Below are 16,126 nucleotides of genomic sequence, written 5' to 3'. Positions count from 1 at the left end.
GTTGAAATGATGTCTTGATGCCTGGTGATATTATATTAAATAAAGTTAAACTAAATTTAGTTAAACTAAAGATTGTTTCATAAATCTGATTGAATTTGTGCTCATTCAAAGTTAAGAGTGATAAAGGGCTGACATTATTGAACACATTGCTTTTTAGATAATGATTTCATTATTTTCCTGGCACAAAAGGGTGAATGAATAACAACAAAAACAATATAAACAAATATCGGTATCGGTATCGGTATCGGCTAGATTGTTGTTTTGAACATCGGTATCGGTATCGGCCAAGAATTTCCATATCGGTGCATCCCTAATAAAATCAATAAAAGCAAGCAGCAGGAGCAATATATTTAAAAGATAAATGAGAGTGTTCATGCCAATTGGCAGGATGCTATGACTGACAACCCCTATCTGTTGAAGAAGATGTGTATTTCTCCCTCTGTTTATAGCCAGATTATTGTCAGGAAAGCAACGAGAATGCACTATTTCGTGTTTTTTTTTCCTTTAAAGTTTTCTCTAGGAGAGCATACCACACAATGATGACACGTTCAATGTACCAAATGTTGCCAGTTATTTGGGGCCCCCCTTGGAAATGTGCACCAAATGTTGCCAGTTATTTGGGGCCCCCCTTGGAAATGTGCTCTTGCACCACCCCGTGAGTCGCAGGCGGTCAGCATTTTTCTTTTTACCAATTTTTGTTCAGTGACATCATATACTTAGACTTTACGAATCCACATGAAGGATTGTTGTAGCCCCACTGATATGGAATAGAAGGTTTGTGTCCGGTGACACCCTGCGTCACTCCCACATGCTTTGGACGCATGCCAAATTTCAGGTTAAGGTGACATTTTAGTATGCTATTTGCTCTGATTTCCTTAGGTTCCTTTTGGTTGCCAATGGCCAATACATGTCTGTATGAATGGCCAATGTTAATTACATTTTCTAGGCTCATTCAAAATGGTATATATAAGCTATTAACGCAGTTTAAACAAATCAGCCATTAAATGTTGCTAAAACAATCTTCAAGACATTGTCCTCTGTTCCTTTGACATGGTTTGGTGTATCTTCAAAATTGATTTGGTCTTTAAATGTTACGTAACATTTACCAAATTCAAATGGTCCTCTTTCACAATCAAATGATTAAACCTTTCGCTACTTGGGGGAAGTTTCCACCGCTGCTTGGACCCCAATGATCACTGCTCTCATGTAAATTTAAACGTATTACTATGATATTTGTATTCCTCTGAGCATTTACTCTACATTTGGTTTTCAAACATATTCATTCCATTTAACTTATAATTCTACATTCTATATTATTTGTAATATTTATTTGTAATCTGTTACTGTTACTGAGAAAGAATGTGTAATCAAATTGCTGTTACTAATCAAAATGTTGGTGAAAACATCCGAATATATTCGGTTTGGTGAAAATCCTTTAAAGTTTGTATGTTGAAAATAACATTAATTCTGTTGCTTTTCCATAGACCTGGTCCATCGATTTGGTAGTAAATGCCCAAACTTTGAGCGTTTTTGATTGGTTTTGAATTTCCACTGAAAAATGTTTTAAGTAATTAAATAAATCACATTAAAATCTAATAAATTAAATTATTTTAATAAAGTTATTAATATAGTTACTTATTACATTTTTAACTAGTATTTAATAATATACAACCCTCATTTCGAAACTAACCTTTGCAACCCTGTCTATCAGTGTTCAAGCACCACATCTACAAACTTCCTTAAATTTTCAGTTTTTCACATATCAATAAGTTGTACAACAAACGTTTTAGTCTATTGTTGCCAGAAACATATTTATTCACAATACACTTTTCTTGGAATAGAAAATATCGTCTTTTCACTTCTCTCCCCTTGACAGTCATATTAAGCACTGCAATGCGGCAGTCTAGTTGTGTTTACATTTGGGTCGAACATGTCAGAAGTTCCCAATTCCAAGTCCCCTGGGATGCACCATAACATACGCTTTGGAAATAAACTAGCCTACCTCTTACCTTCAAAAACAATGATGAGTGAACTAAGCATTGGTGCTCTTGCAAGCTGTACATTTATAGCAATTTCTAGACTCTAGAGGAAAAGTTGGTGTGTGCATCATGCAGAACATGTTAATGCTTATGTCAGATTTGTGTGTTCTGACAACACAGTTATCTTGTAGGCTGCATCAAACCCCCTATCCCGCCATGCCGGCTCTCCTTTTCACACAGCTGTCACTTATGTGAGGCGAAACAACAGCAATTCCCCATTTTGTCTCCCTTCTTGTCATACAGATTAGTGAGGCCAACTGACGGAGGAATATGCCTTAAACAGACTGTATTAAAAACCCTTAAAAGAAAAGAGAGAGAGTGTGTGTGTGTGTGTGTCTGTAGGGGGATAAGGTCTTCCAGGGGGGCAAAAGCCAACATATACCCTCTTCCTCTTCTTTGTGTGTGGAAAATGGTAAAGATGTGTTAAGTCGGTGTCTGTGTTTGTGTGTGTGTGTGTGTGTGTGTGTTTGAGTGTGTGCCTTGACAACGCCCCCCCCACCCCCCCCCCCCCCCCCCCTCAGAACAGCATCTGGGTATGAGTATCTTGTTCAGCTGTGACTCCCTTATATTTCTCATCCCTCAGCCCTACATTGATAAATTCACTCTGCAGATTCCCATACTAAGATGGTTTAAATACAAAGATTGATAAATTCATACATTTTTGTAGAGCTTTGTTGTGCTGGCAACAAATGAAAAATCATTATAACTTCATCTTCACTGGTGGCTGCAAGTTAAGTACTAAAGTACTAAAATCAAGTTAAACTCACCTGACTTAATTTGCATGGTACATAGTAGTTTTATTCACTTCATAATGTTACCCTATAAGGATCTTAGATCAAATTAACCTATGCCAGGACACCCACTAAAAACACATCATCCAAGACAATTGAAGGAGGTGTTTGGACAAGGAACTAAACCATAGATTGTAAAATCTGACACTTCCATGAGTCATTCATTTTGATAATTTCTCCATCGGTAATCAGTTAAAAATCATGATCACCTTTATAAATGAATAAGTACTGCAGAGGTCATCACAGATCACTCTCCAGTCATGCTTGTTGGTTTTCTAATAGAATTATTGCATAACATCTTCTGATTTCTTCAGAGGACCTGTATAGTGAGGTCACCACATAGAGCCAGGTGATGTGATCAGTTGCATAATCATACATGTCCCTGAGCACTGGTCCCTCCCAGGGGACAACAACCAGTTGATTCTTAAGAGCATTCCTTGTCTAAGAACAACTTTCTTTTGCAGCAAGAGGGGAAACAAAAAAAACATAAACCTAGAGCGGGTATCTTTTCATATGCTGACAAGCACTTTTTAAAGCTCCTGTATTCTGTATATAATAGTACTACTAAGTCTTTAACAATCTATGTCCCTGTATCCTATCTTGTTGTCCCTGTACACAACTCTATGGGCCCTAGTTTCCTCTCTCTCCCACTCTGTTGATGACCCCCCTCCCCCGTCTCACTGCTCTCTTGAGTGAGGCCAGCAGCTGGGTGGAGAGCCAAGTTGAGGGTCGGGTACCTGAACCATGGAGGACAGCCAGCTCACAGCAGCCGCACTGGATACTCCAAATAGGAAGGGCCTCAATGAAAGGATTATAGGCCTAATGCCTGAGAGCATATGGCTTGAAGCCTGACAAGGCCTCAAGTCTGAGAGCAAGGCTGAAAGCCTAACACCAGGCCTAAAGCCTGACTATGGAACTGTAACCCATCAAACCTAAAACTCAGGCAATATGAAATAGTTGTGTTGTGCAATAAACTATCAAATATATGATATGTGTTAGCTTGATTTGTGGACATTTACTATTCTTAAGAGCTTGACTGATCAAGGGTGTATCAGCATGTGGGCCGCTGAACCCCATCCCTGTGCCTGTGTGCTTTGTCTAAAAAATGACTGAATTTGAATGAGAGGGGGTTACAGGATGATTCTGTTGAATGTGAATGGGTGACAAGATTTCTCTCTCAAACAATGAGGGTGGCACCTGGGAGAGATGAGTAGCCCACAACCCCCCTAGGCTTGTTAGCCTCTTGCGCAGTGCCTCACCTAAATGTTTTGATCAGCCAATTTAGAGGCTGATGTCATCAGGACAGGCTGTGAGAATGACCATTTACATATAAAGCAAAATATATAGTTAATCTACTACTATACTATCAAGTGTAACAACGTAATCGTGTGTTTAAGTACAGACGGGCTACAATTGTATATACTGAAACTCTGAAACTGGTATAATATTACATAGGCCTACCTGCAGTTCATATGTGGATCATATAATCTGTATTGAGCCCCCACACGTCATCCTTTTTTTTTTTTTTTTTTTTTTTTACAAATGAGAGATAACATTAAACCACGTTAAGACTCGTGGCAATCTAACGTGATGAAATGGTAGATAAAAACGAACTTCGTGGCCCAAACACTTTGTAGACACTGCTGATAAATGGAAGTAAGGAAAAATGTATGTATCAACGGCGAAAACGGTGATGAACTGATGACTAGCATACACTTTCGCTGTGCTTAAGAAACACCATCGAAAGTATGTACATAGAGGATATGAATGGCTGTCTTTCAAAAGATAACGTGATGTTGATAATATTAGCAATAATTTCATCTAGCGCCTACTTTCATCATGCCTACTGTCATCATTGCATTTGCACTTTAGAAACAAAACGATGACGCGTGAACGACAAGGCGGGGATATTTGCCTGAATGTACGTGATTTGCGGGTCGACGCGGAAGGGGGAGAGGAAGCGGGGGGGGGGTTGCAGCCCACTCTGGCCTCTCCTCCCTAGTATAAAAACACCAACTCCAAGCGATTTCTTCCTCTTTCTGTTACCTGGCTAAGGGGAGCAGTTGCTGTGGATTGATCTCGTAACACCGGTAAGTCAGGTTCCCCTCATTTAAGGCCTTGTGTAATCTACTTTATAGAGTCAAGTTATAGTTTCATAGAGACTCTAAATGTAGGCGTTATCCGCATGCTTGGAGTACTAATGTTGTTTTTTAAGCAATGTAATCTTCCATATTGTCCGTGTCGCTATTAATACTTGTTACGTTGTTAAGTAGTCATACACAATTCGCGGTCGAGTTACAACAGTGGCTTTTTATTAGCTTATGACATTGTAATATAATTTACTTTTGTATCCTTTTGTTGGTGGGGGATGGGGAAGAACAAAGACTAGCATTTGAATTCTTCTCAAAGCGGGCGAAGGGTTTTCCTAACCTTGTCTGCCGGCCAAGATAACAAGTTGTCTTAACATTTTTGTTCAACCGCCAGATGTCAATCTCCGAATAGATTCCCTTTAGATGTTTCGAATTTTTATGTTACTTAATACGACGTGGCCTTTCTCTAACACGTGTCTTCCCTGGCTCATGGCCGATGAGGCCTGCACCGCCAGTCAAAATGGCAATTGGATGTTAGCCAACTAGCTAGTTAGCTATGGCTGAATGTCTTGGCCATCCGGATTTACAGCCGCTTCATTAAGGCTTAGATGACTAACACGAATAGTAAAAAAGGGCGTTTTCACCGAAAGATGTTGCAACCCCAGTCGGTATACTAATGTTGAATTTTCTTTTGTAGAAACTAAAGCAATCATGGGCAAGGAAAAATTCCACATTAACATCGTGGTTATTGGCCACGTCGACTCTGGCAAGTCCACCACCACCGGCCATCTCATCTACAAATGCGGAGGCATCGACAAGAGAACCATCGAAAAGTTCGAGAAGGAGGCCGCTGAGGTAAGGGCTAATCTATATTTCGTTATACAGTCGGAATTCCTGCTGTTGCTCGGCTCAAAGATGGCGGCTTCGCACGCGCTCCCTGCACAAGCCGGCTGGGTGTGGGCGCTGGGCGGGGCTCTTCGATAGTGACGCAGCGCTTTGTGTAATGGCCGCTCTGAGGCCCGCGAGTCATGCTTAATGCAAAGCACAATGGCAAAATGGGCTTTGTGATGAATGTAAATTGGACAAGGCAATAGTGAAGCACCTTTGCTTGAATCAATCTGAGCATACATTAAGAATAAGTATCACTTGAGTGGAGTCAGATTTTGTGCTTTGTTGTGGAGTCTTGAGCCTGTGTCCTGATTTGTGTCAGGGTTAGGTTATTTAGTTCTATGTTCTCACTCTTGATTCCCCTGCTAGCTATGTTTTGGTTTCTGATGCACATGTCTTTCTCTTTTTTTTAGATGGGAAAGGGCTCCTTCAAGTACGCCTGGGTGTTGGACAAACTGAAGGCTGAGCGTGAGCGTGGTATCACCATTGACATTGCTCTCTGGAAGTTTGAGACCGGCAAGTACTATGTCACCATTATTGATGCCCCTGGACACAGAGATTTCATCAAGAACATGATCACTGGCACATCCCAGGTATGAATGCTGATTCCCTTCTACGTTAGTCTAAACTTTTCTTTTGGTTGACTGTTGCAGTGTTAGTGTTCGTGGCCTTACATGTTTGTTCTCTACCAGGCTGATTGTGCTGTGCTGATTGTTGCTGCTGGAGTGGGTGAGTTTGAGGCCGGTATCTCCAAGAATGGACAGACCCGTGAGCACGCTCTCCTGGCTTTCACCCTGGGAGTGAAGCAGCTCATTGTTGGAGTCAACAAGATGGACTCCACCGAGCCCAACTACTCCCAGAAGCGTTACGAGGAAATCACCAAGGAAGTCAGCGCCTACATCAAGAAGATCGGCTACAACCCTGCCACCGTTGCCTTTGTGCCCATCTCTGGATGGCACGGAGACAACATGCTGGAGGCCAGCGCCAAGGTAAACAATGAGTTTGACTAATTGATATGCAGTGATATTGCTACACTATGTTTAGCTGGTAATGATGTTTGCTTGCAATACTGACCTCTGTCCCTCCTCTGTAGATGCCCTGGTTCAAGGGGTGGGCTGTTGAGCGCAAGGAGGGCAAAGCTAGCGGTACTACTCTGCTGGAGGCCCTCGACTCAATCCTGCCCCCTGCCCGCCCCACAGACAAGCCCCTCCGTCTTCCTCTCCAGGATGTCTACAAAATTGGAGGTAAGACGGGTTAATAGTAGTGTTTGTTTTGAGCTTCCTACATTTTGTTTGTTGGTGTACTATTGCATTCCCTTGTCACTAACTTGACATTCTCCTCAGGTATTGGAACAGTACCCGTGGGTCGTGTGGAGACCGGTATCCTGAAGCCCGGTATGATCGTCACCTTTGCCCCCTCTGCCATCACCACTGAAGTCAAGTCTGTTGAGATGCACCATGAGTCTTTGCCAGAGGCTTTGCCCGGCGACAATGTTGGTTTCAACATCAAGAACGTGTCAGTCAAGGATATCCGTCGTGGCAACGTTGCTGGAGACAGCAAGCACGACCCCCCAATGGAGGCCGCCACCTTCAATGCTCAGGTGAGGCCCACTCAAGTGGTCATAATTTAGGGGTAGTGTTGCCCACTTGTTTTGATATGGCTTTTTGTTGAGTGGTTGCCCACTGTCACCCAACAGCTGTTTGATGGTGTGTCAATAGTAGAATTGAGATTGAGAAGGGTACTACTTTAAAAAGCAAAATGTGTGGTGTGTGTGTGGCAGTTGCATTATTTTGGTAAAATCCTTGAAAGTTGTGGTCCTTCCTTACATAGTGTTCTTTGTCACCAGGTCATCATCCTGAACCACCCTGGCCAGATCAGTGCTGGATATGCACCTGTGCTGGATTGCCACACCGCTCATATTGCCTGCAAGTTCAATGAGCTGAAGGAGAAGATTGACCGTCGTTCCGGCAAGAAGATGGAGGACAACCCCAAGAACCTGAAGTCTGGTGATGCTGCCATTGTTGAGCTGATCCCTGGCAAGCCCATGTGTGTGGAGAGCTTCTCAGAATATCCTCCCCTTGGTAAGTACCAGTTCGTCTTAATTGTGTGGATGCTGATCAGTGTATGAACAGAACTAAAGGTGTTTACCTTGTTAGATGGTGACATGGATGCTCAATGCTAACCTCATTCCTCTTCAACAGGTCGTTTCGCTGTGCGTGACATGAGGCAGACCGTGGCTGTTGGAGTCATCAAGAGCGTTGAGAAGAAAATCGGCGGTGCTGGCAAGGTCACCAAGTCCGCACAGAAGGCTGCCAAGACCAAGTGAACCCCCATCAGCCTTTCCGCCTCTCAGGCACTGGGCACTCCACACCATGGAGTTTCACTCAACCTGGGCACTCTACTTAAGGACTGGCTAATGCTGATTAAAACTCACCGTAAATATATTCGCAGGAAAGGAAACCAACTTGGAGTTATCGTACACATGGCTTTGTTAAATTGACTGTGTCTATCAGTTTTATTTGAGTTGAAATGGTTTAGAACTGCAACTGTTTGCCACAGTTAAATTGGAAGGAAAGCTGCTCAACTAATAAAGATCTCAAAAAAATTGACGCCACTTTGTATATTGCCGTTATTTCCAGACTGGACTGATGGGCTGTTCAGTGTCAAGTGTAACAGTTGGTGAAGTAACTTTCCTCTCCAGAGGTTGCAGCTGTCTAACCACGTGTCTGTTTAGTCCACTGCAGGGACCTACAAGAGAAGCCCCCCATCCAATCGGTTTGGTGGGTTTGCAGATCTGTAACCAATAGGGCACACTAATGACTGCTAGAAGTGTGGTTGTCTCTCGTATCACCGGTATATAAAGCATAGACAGTTAGGATTCGTTCCTTTTTCTCCGGGTTTTCTAGTGTTCTCAGGGAGCTGACTAAAGCAGGGTGGTAAGTTTGCCACTTCACACTAGATTGAGAAAAATGTCATAGAATGTTTCAGAATTGGCTTTCCCCATCCTAGTGTGGCATTTTCTGAATTGAGTAGATGTCTAGCGAGGTTGTTCCTTGGCTTGGAATACACTTGTAACTTTTTGTAGAAGGGGGAAAATACATTGGCTGATCTATTAAGGGTCTCCCCCCATTTTTAACTTTGTCAAGGGGCGCGATCAAAGTCACATGTCGTAATGCAAGACTATACCAGAAAAAGTTCAATTACTGTAATTTCTAGTCTTATTTAATGCGCCATGCCGCATTTATTGAAAAATCTTGTGGCTAACTTATTGGTAGAGCCGAAACAACATGGCGGCCCGGCGATGCGTCATAGCCTAACTTGGAGGATAGCTGCTAGGAAGGTTCCGGGGCTCAGGATAGCGCCGTTGCCGACAGGCGTCTAACTATTCATTTTGAATTAAAATGCCAATAAACATTCAAAAGCAGTATGATTTTGTCCTGAGTCTCATTTTGAGGTAAACGTAAATTTCTCCTCACAGTAAGCTACCGTCATGGGGAAGGAAAAGATACACATTAACATCGTGGTCATCGGTCATGTCGACTCTGGCAAGTCAACTACCACCGGCCACCTCATTTACAAATGCGGTGGCATTGACAAGAGAACCATCGAGAAATTCGAGAAAGAAGCTGCTGAGGTAGGTTTTCCAGTTGCTGACTGGGTGCTATGTACTGTGCATGACTTGAATGTCGGTATTCTAAGAGGCGGTGAGACGCGTGGGCTCTGCACGTGTAAAGAGCGGCATCTAGAGTCGAAAATTACGCACGTCAGCTTTTGGATTTTAACCTTAAGGCGAGACACTACAGGTGAATAGGGTATTTTTTTTAAATAATAGATATCACCATGAAACTTCCTCAGTTGATTACTCACACATGTATGAACAAAAAATGTATTACAAGTTTCTGTAATTACTATGTTTGATTATGCAAATTAGGCCTTATCTAATTAAATATGCTCAAATTTGCATATATTTCCGGTAGATATATCTGGACATACGATAAAGCCAGGTGATTTTTTTTATTTTCATTTTGTTAACATACAAGATGCAAACAAATTTACAGAGGGATTTCAGGATATCTGCTTTCATTACCTAGAAAATCAAAATATACTGTCTACAGCCTTAAAAAAACGATTTTCGCCACCTTTTTTTGATCAAAATGTCACATAAATCAGGCCAGGAATGATTAATTAACAAATCCTTCTGTAAATATCTTCAGAAGACTGCTAAGTGTATAACTGGAAAGTTTGGTGTACATAGGTGCTACATAGGCTGAGAAGTATCTACCGGAGAATGACAAAAAACTCATTTTGAGAAAATCGCATTTAAAGATTCAGGAAGTGTCAAGCCATACCACGTGATGCGTCTGAGCGAATCACGTTATCAGAAACCACCGCAAACCAATGAAATTGCGTCCTTATGTTTAAACCCCCGTTTTTGCTAACATCATTGGTTACTGCTGGAAAGGAAATGTCCTTATTTGGATTAGATAACGTTGTGTGAGAGCTATAGCGCTTTCCAACGGTACCAAACATGTCTAGCATCAGAAAGCCGACATACTGCACGTTACGTTAGACTGCTAACTTTCCTGGAAACCTATGAGAATGCTGACGCCGCGACCAGACAAAATGTGAATAAATATACACATTAATGTATAATTAGGATATTTTCTTTATGCTAGTATGAAAGATTACATGTTTAGGGAGTGAACTAGCTCAAAATCTCAAAATTGACCACTGCTGAAAAAACTATGTTTTTGCCTGCCGTGTCTCGCCTTAACAGGATATATAAAGTAAAAAGACAATAAAAGTTTCACAACATCCAACGTTTGTGTCCCACCATTGTTCAATAGGAAATGGTTTGGATTTTTTGTTCTTTACATGGATATAAAGCTGGCCAAACTCCTTTGGGCGAGTTGTGTTCATGTTGCTGAAACAGAAAACGATTAATTTACTTGATGTAGATATGTCCAGTGTTAAAGGGTCCACTGCAACACAGAATGTGACTTGGGTTTCATTTTTTCCCCTGTGTTTCAATCTGGATATGAAGAAAAAGATTATTAAAATGTATTCAATAAATTCATAAAAACAAAAGGCCTGGTGTCATCTATGGACTAGGCTTTTGAAAATCAAATGACAATGTCACACATTATACTCACTGGTTAAGGATTTATATCACAAATTTAAAATACAATTTCGTTGATCTGTTTGAGGCTGCGGCCCCCCATCCTTGCAACCTTAAAACCTCACAAATACTTTACCCTTCAGACCCTGTGTCCATTACGTCACATGACATCTTGGTTTTTTTTTTTTTTACTTTTTGTAAATTTATCACCACCTGATACCTCAAGCTCATTTAATGGGTGTTTAACAATCAATCATACGTCAGAATAGCTCTGCTTGTTGTCATTTGAAAAGAATCCACCACACTGAAGAGAGGCATGGCAGGACTTCACCCCACACGCTGGAGTAATGATCATTTCAACTGTTTTTTTTTTCAAATATTTATAGATATCTGTGCCAATATTTCATAGATTTGATATAATATTGAAAGATGTATTGTATGAAGTAAGTTGTAATATCACATGTTTCAGTGCAAGTTTTTACACAGGATTTTTTCAAATACTGATGTCCATTAGAATGGACAGTGGGTCTGAAATCATGTTTTCGAACTCAACTCTCCAGTATTGATTAATGACCTTATTACAATAAAAACAGTACATCAGAACAAGAGAATGAGTTGACTATAAGTTAAAAAATATTCCATATGAAGGATATACAGCCCTTGAAGTCCTTAAACTGATTGACAATGGAAATATCTCTTATGTATCTCTGACGATGAGGGAAGCGATGAGGAAGTTGGTGATGCTGATAGATTTTCAAGAGTTGGTGAGTGTAGAAAGTCAGTGAGGATGAAATGTCATACTGAAAAATAGTCTCAATATCACATATAAGATTTAAAATATATATATATATATATATATATTAGGAATACAAACTAAGTGTAGGGCCCTTACATACTCAGGAACAGTATGGTGACATAGCACAGCCTGTTTCAATCTGCGATGGTTGACAAAAGCACTCCCTAAATGCTCATATATTGCTTACTAGCATGTTATGTATGGCTTATGAAGTTGTTCTGAGCCAGAGGAGGCAGATAGAAACCTGTTACTTGAGGATGACCTTGTAGTCAGATGTGCAGACCAACATGCTGGACCACATGCCAAATTATGATGGGAAAAAAAGAAGCAACAAGGTGCAAATTGCCGGGCTGTTCCGGAAAAACACATGTCTACTGTGACAAGTGCAAGGTGGCCATCTGCTTTGTGTCACAGAGAAACTGCTTCAAAGATGCCCACAGAAAATTAGGCTAAAATGACAGAATTGTGAGATTCTCAATCGTTTTTTGCTGGTAAATTGTAAAATAATAAAAAAAAATCTATGATGTTATATTTTACAACTGTTTGGACCTTTCAAAAACAATAATTTTAACCGTTCATGTTCCATGTGATGTCAATGTGACAATGGTAAGACTAAAAACATGTATGGTCTTGTCATATGATTGGTCATATGATGGTTGGCATTTTACGACTGTTTGGACCCGATGTCCATTACAATGGACAAATCAAATTACAATTATAGAGTTCTGATAAAAAAAATTAAAAAATATCGAGTTTTATTTCTGGTTGCATTAAGGATGGGAAAAAGTAATTATTATATTTTTTCACAACCTTGGAACATAATTCAGGTCGGTTAAGACTTTGCATGAAGTAGAATATTAGACTCTCAAGTGTGTTTCAATCTGTGTTGTTGCCTCTTGTGTGTGGAACTAGGGCAGATCATCAAGACTATTCCTGGAGCAGTATTTTCTGATAAAACCTGAATTCATCTATCAGTATTAAATGGTCTCCAATTGTGTTTAATCTACTCAGATGGGCAAAGGCTCCTTCAAGTATGCTTGGGTGCTGGACAAACTGAAGGCTGAACGTGAGCGTGGTATCACCATTGACATCTCTCTATGGAAGTTTGAAACCGCCAAGTACTATGTCACCATTATTGATGCCCCTGGACACAGAGATTTCATCAAGAACATGATCACTGGCACATCCCAGGTATATTATTTGGGGTTCACCGAATCATTTCAAATGTATAACAAACTTCCATCTAGTTCTATTTAAGCTGCTGATTCATCACCTTGCTAATATATGCTAATTTCCAGGCTGACTGTGCTGTGCTGATTGTTGCTGCCGGAGTGGGTGAGTTTGAGGCCGGTATCTCCAAGAATGGACAGACCCGTGAGCACGCTCTTCTTGCATACACCCTTGGTGTGAAGCAGCTCATTGTTGGAATCAACAAAATGGACTCCACTGAGCCCCCCTACAGCCAGAAGCGTTACGAGGAAATCACCAAGGAAGTCAGCACCTACATCAAGAAGATCGGCTACAACCCTGCCACCGTTGCCTTTGTGCCCATCTCTGGTTGGCATGGAGACAACATGCTGGAGCCAAGCCAGAATGTGAGTGCATAATAATCTGCATGTCATCTACCACAGATAAACACCTGACTGCATACCTCACCTTGCTTTGCAGAGTATATAAATCAGGTCATCAGTATTTCATCAACTATATATACAGTATATACTATTTATATACTTTTCATACCTCACTCTTAATTGCTGCTATTCAATTCTGTTTATATTACAATTCTGTGTCATATTCTAACTCTTGCTGTACATATCATATTTATTCACTTAGTCCACCCTACATTTGCACATACTCTGCACTTTTATTGCTATTTTGCACTTACTGGTTAGATGCTAAACTGCATTTCGTTGTCTCAGTATTTGTACTCTTCACAATGACAATAAAGTTGAATCTAATCTTATCTAAAAAAAAAAACTATCACCCATACCCCCCACTCTCCCATACTTTTGCCCTGGCTTGCAGATGACCTGGTTTAAAGGTTGGAAAGTTGAGCGTAAGGAGGGAGGTGCCTCTGGTACCACACTGCTGGAGGGGCTTGACTCCATCCTGCCCCCATCCCGCCCCACTGACAAGGCTCTGCGTCTTCCCCTGCAGGATGTCTACAAGATTGGCGGTACACTTGTCTCACCTTTTACAACAGAGTTGTTATTAGCAAAGCTCAGTTTACTTCAGCCACCACACTTTCGATGCTAGGATCATTTCTTGGTCTCGTTGTTTTTGTTGAAGTCCACATGCAAACTATTTCCACACATCTCAAATAGTTTACAAAGTCTCCAGGTCTCAGTAATTTCTCCAGGAATGACATAGATTACCTCATTAAGCAAAATGTGATGGTGTTGCTCTCATTTCTGGGAATGATGCATACTGCTCTGTCCTACTGTCCCAAGTCAGCTAACTGAAGCTGGAATTTATGTACTTATGTACTTGATTTGCTGGAATTTATGTACTTAAGTTTCCAATAACTGTAGAATAATGAATCTGTACTTTAACCACACAAAGCCATAAGCAATACAGAGTATGTGTGACAGTGACTGACTACTATTGTTGAAACTATGTGTGTAATAAGGTATTCATTTGCCCTTCAGGTATTGGAACCGTACCCGTGGGTCGTGTGGAGACGGGCGTCCTGAAGCCCGGTATGATCGTGACCTTCGCCCCTGCCAACGTCACAACTGAGGTGAAGTCCGTTGAGATGCATCATGAGTCTCTTACCGAGGCTCTGCCCGGCGACAACGTTGGCTTCAATGTCAAGAACATTTCAGTCAAGGACATTCGTCGTGGCAACGTGGCTGGAGACAGCAAGAACGACCCCCCTATGGAGGCTGCTAACTTCACTGCTCAGGTGAGAACCATAGAGAAGAGATATCATGTCTACAAAATGCTTAGTTACTTGCCTTTAAAAAAAAGAGTTGCCTGGTCGCCATAACTCAAAATGTACTGTTACTCTTGACTCTTTCTATCTGGAACTGCCAAGTTGACCTCATAAAGTTTCATTCTTATTAGAAAAGGATCCGGCACCATTGTTCATTTTTTTTTGGATTCTTTTGGACATCTACGTTTCATAGTAGTTTTTCCGCCCAAGAGATCTATTTTCCATCCAGAGAAGTGTTTTGTGTCACATATATCCTTTCCCTCTGTGTCCACAGGTCATCATTCTGAACCACCCTGGTCAGATCCAGGCTGGGTATGCACCTGTGCTGGACTGTCACACTGCTCACATTGCCTGCAAGTTTGCTGAGCTAAAGGAGAAAATTGATCGCCGTTCTGGCAAGAAGATGGAGGACAACCCCAAGGCCCTGAAATCTGGAGATGCTGCCATCATTATGATGGTTCCTGGAAAGTCCATGTGTGTGGAGAGTTTCGCCAAGTACCCCCCACTTGGTGAGTAGCTGAGCGGATATAAATGTTTATACTATCGGAATAACAAACACATCTGTAGTTTAATTTTAGTCGCTGAAGTACAGCAGTTATGGTCTTGAAAAAGTTGTATTAACCCATGCCATGTCACTTTAGTAACCGTCTTCCTTCTCCTACTCCTCTTTCCTTCATTTCTCACTTCTCTCTCTGTCTGTCTTTCTCTCTTTGCTCTGTCACCAGGTCGTTTTGCTGTGCGTGACATGAGGCAGACCGTCGCAGTCGGGGTCATAAAGGCCGTCGAAAAGAAGGCCCCCAGCGCAGCTAAGGTCACCAAGTCTGCAGTGAAGGCCGCCAAAGCCAAATGAACCCCTACACCGGCCCGGAAACAAGCCGCAACAGGGACACCTCATCCCACACCCTTACAGAGCCTCGGCTCTTTGCTCAAGGACTGGCTAATGCTGATTAAAACCCATCGTAAAAGTTTTCGGAGGAAAGGAGCCGGAAAAGCTCTTTTTTTAAGTGCTTTAGCTATGGAGTATAATGAAATAAACAATAAATGATTGAACAACAAATACTTGTGTCTACTTGTTCTTATGACTCAGTCCAGTATAGATTCTCTCCCTCTTCTTCAGTATAGATTCCCAATTAATTAATTCATTTCCTAAATTTCAACGCTATTTGGGGCTTAGGCTGTCAGTTTGTGGAATCATAAAACCATATCAACAAAGCATGACAGTCAGAACAAGGTGGGATATATTAGTATTTAAGCTGTCTCCCTGGTCTTTATCTATTTAGCTATAATGTTTTTTGACTTATTCTGTACTAAAAAGAATGTAAAAAGTTTTTTTTGTATCTTAATACACTAAACCTCAGTTTAGGTATTAATGCTAAATAGTTACTTATATAAAGGGCACTACTGTACTTCTGAGATATAAATGTACTTGTAATCAGTGCATTTGTAAAATATGTATCGCTCATTTAGT

General features: G+C 41.1%; 2 protein-coding genes across 2 annotated transcripts; both read left to right on the top strand.

Moving 5' to 3' along the window:
• Nucleotides 1-4,865: 4,865 nt before the first annotated feature.
• On the top strand, nucleotides 4,866-8,417 carry LOC308381777 (elongation factor 1-alpha). Its single transcript, XM_080859365.1, has 8 exons — nucleotides 4,866-4,920; nucleotides 5,618-5,775; nucleotides 6,222-6,401; nucleotides 6,501-6,797; nucleotides 6,902-7,052; nucleotides 7,152-7,408; nucleotides 7,655-7,889; nucleotides 8,010-8,417. The coding sequence occupies exons 2-8, from the start codon at nucleotides 5,632-5,634 to the stop codon at nucleotides 8,132-8,134; spliced, it is 1,389 nt and encodes a 462-aa protein (XP_080715491.1). The 5' UTR covers nucleotides 4,866-4,920; nucleotides 5,618-5,631; the 3' UTR covers nucleotides 8,135-8,417.
• A 241-nt stretch (nucleotides 8,418-8,658) lies between these two features.
• On the top strand, nucleotides 8,659-15,715 carry LOC308381776 (elongation factor 1-alpha, somatic form-like). The gene is made up of 8 exons (XM_080859364.1): nucleotides 8,659-8,744; nucleotides 9,287-9,442; nucleotides 12,735-12,914; nucleotides 13,022-13,318; nucleotides 13,749-13,899; nucleotides 14,372-14,628; nucleotides 14,933-15,167; nucleotides 15,384-15,715. The coding sequence occupies exons 2-8, from the start codon at nucleotides 9,299-9,301 to the stop codon at nucleotides 15,506-15,508; spliced, it is 1,389 nt and encodes a 462-aa protein (XP_080715490.1). The 5' UTR covers nucleotides 8,659-8,744; nucleotides 9,287-9,298; the 3' UTR covers nucleotides 15,509-15,715.
• Nucleotides 15,716-16,126: the final 411 nt, after the last annotated feature.

The sequence above is a fragment of the Sprattus sprattus genome, assembly GCF_963457725.1.
Source record: "Sprattus sprattus genome assembly, chromosome: 20".
Taxonomy (NCBI): domain Eukaryota; kingdom Metazoa; phylum Chordata; class Actinopteri; order Clupeiformes; family Clupeidae; genus Sprattus; species Sprattus sprattus.
The sequence above is the reverse complement of the archived record's forward strand: the minus strand, read 5'-3'. Positions and strand labels throughout refer to the sequence as shown.

Excerpts from the sequence above, each read along its gene's own strand:
- LOC308381776 (XM_080859364.1), top strand. The coding sequence starts at position 9,299 with ATGGGGAAGGAAAAGATACACATTAACATCGTGGTCATCGGTCATGTC. Across the intron at positions 9,443-12,734 it reads TCGAGAAAGAAGCTGCTGAG|ATGGGCAAAGGCTCCTTCAA; the intron begins GTAGGTTTTCCA and ends TAATCTACTCAG. Across the intron at positions 15,168-15,383 it reads CGCCAAGTACCCCCCACTTG|GTCGTTTTGCTGTGCGTGAC; the intron begins GTGAGTAGCTGA and ends CTCTGTCACCAG.
- LOC308381777 (XM_080859365.1), top strand. The coding sequence starts at position 5,632 with ATGGGCAAGGAAAAATTCCACATTAACATCGTGGTTATTGGCCACGTC. Across the intron at positions 5,776-6,221 it reads TCGAGAAGGAGGCCGCTGAG|ATGGGAAAGGGCTCCTTCAA; the intron begins GTAAGGGCTAAT and ends TCTTTTTTTTAG. Across the intron at positions 7,890-8,009 it reads CTCAGAATATCCTCCCCTTG|GTCGTTTCGCTGTGCGTGAC; the intron begins GTAAGTACCAGT and ends CCTCTTCAACAG.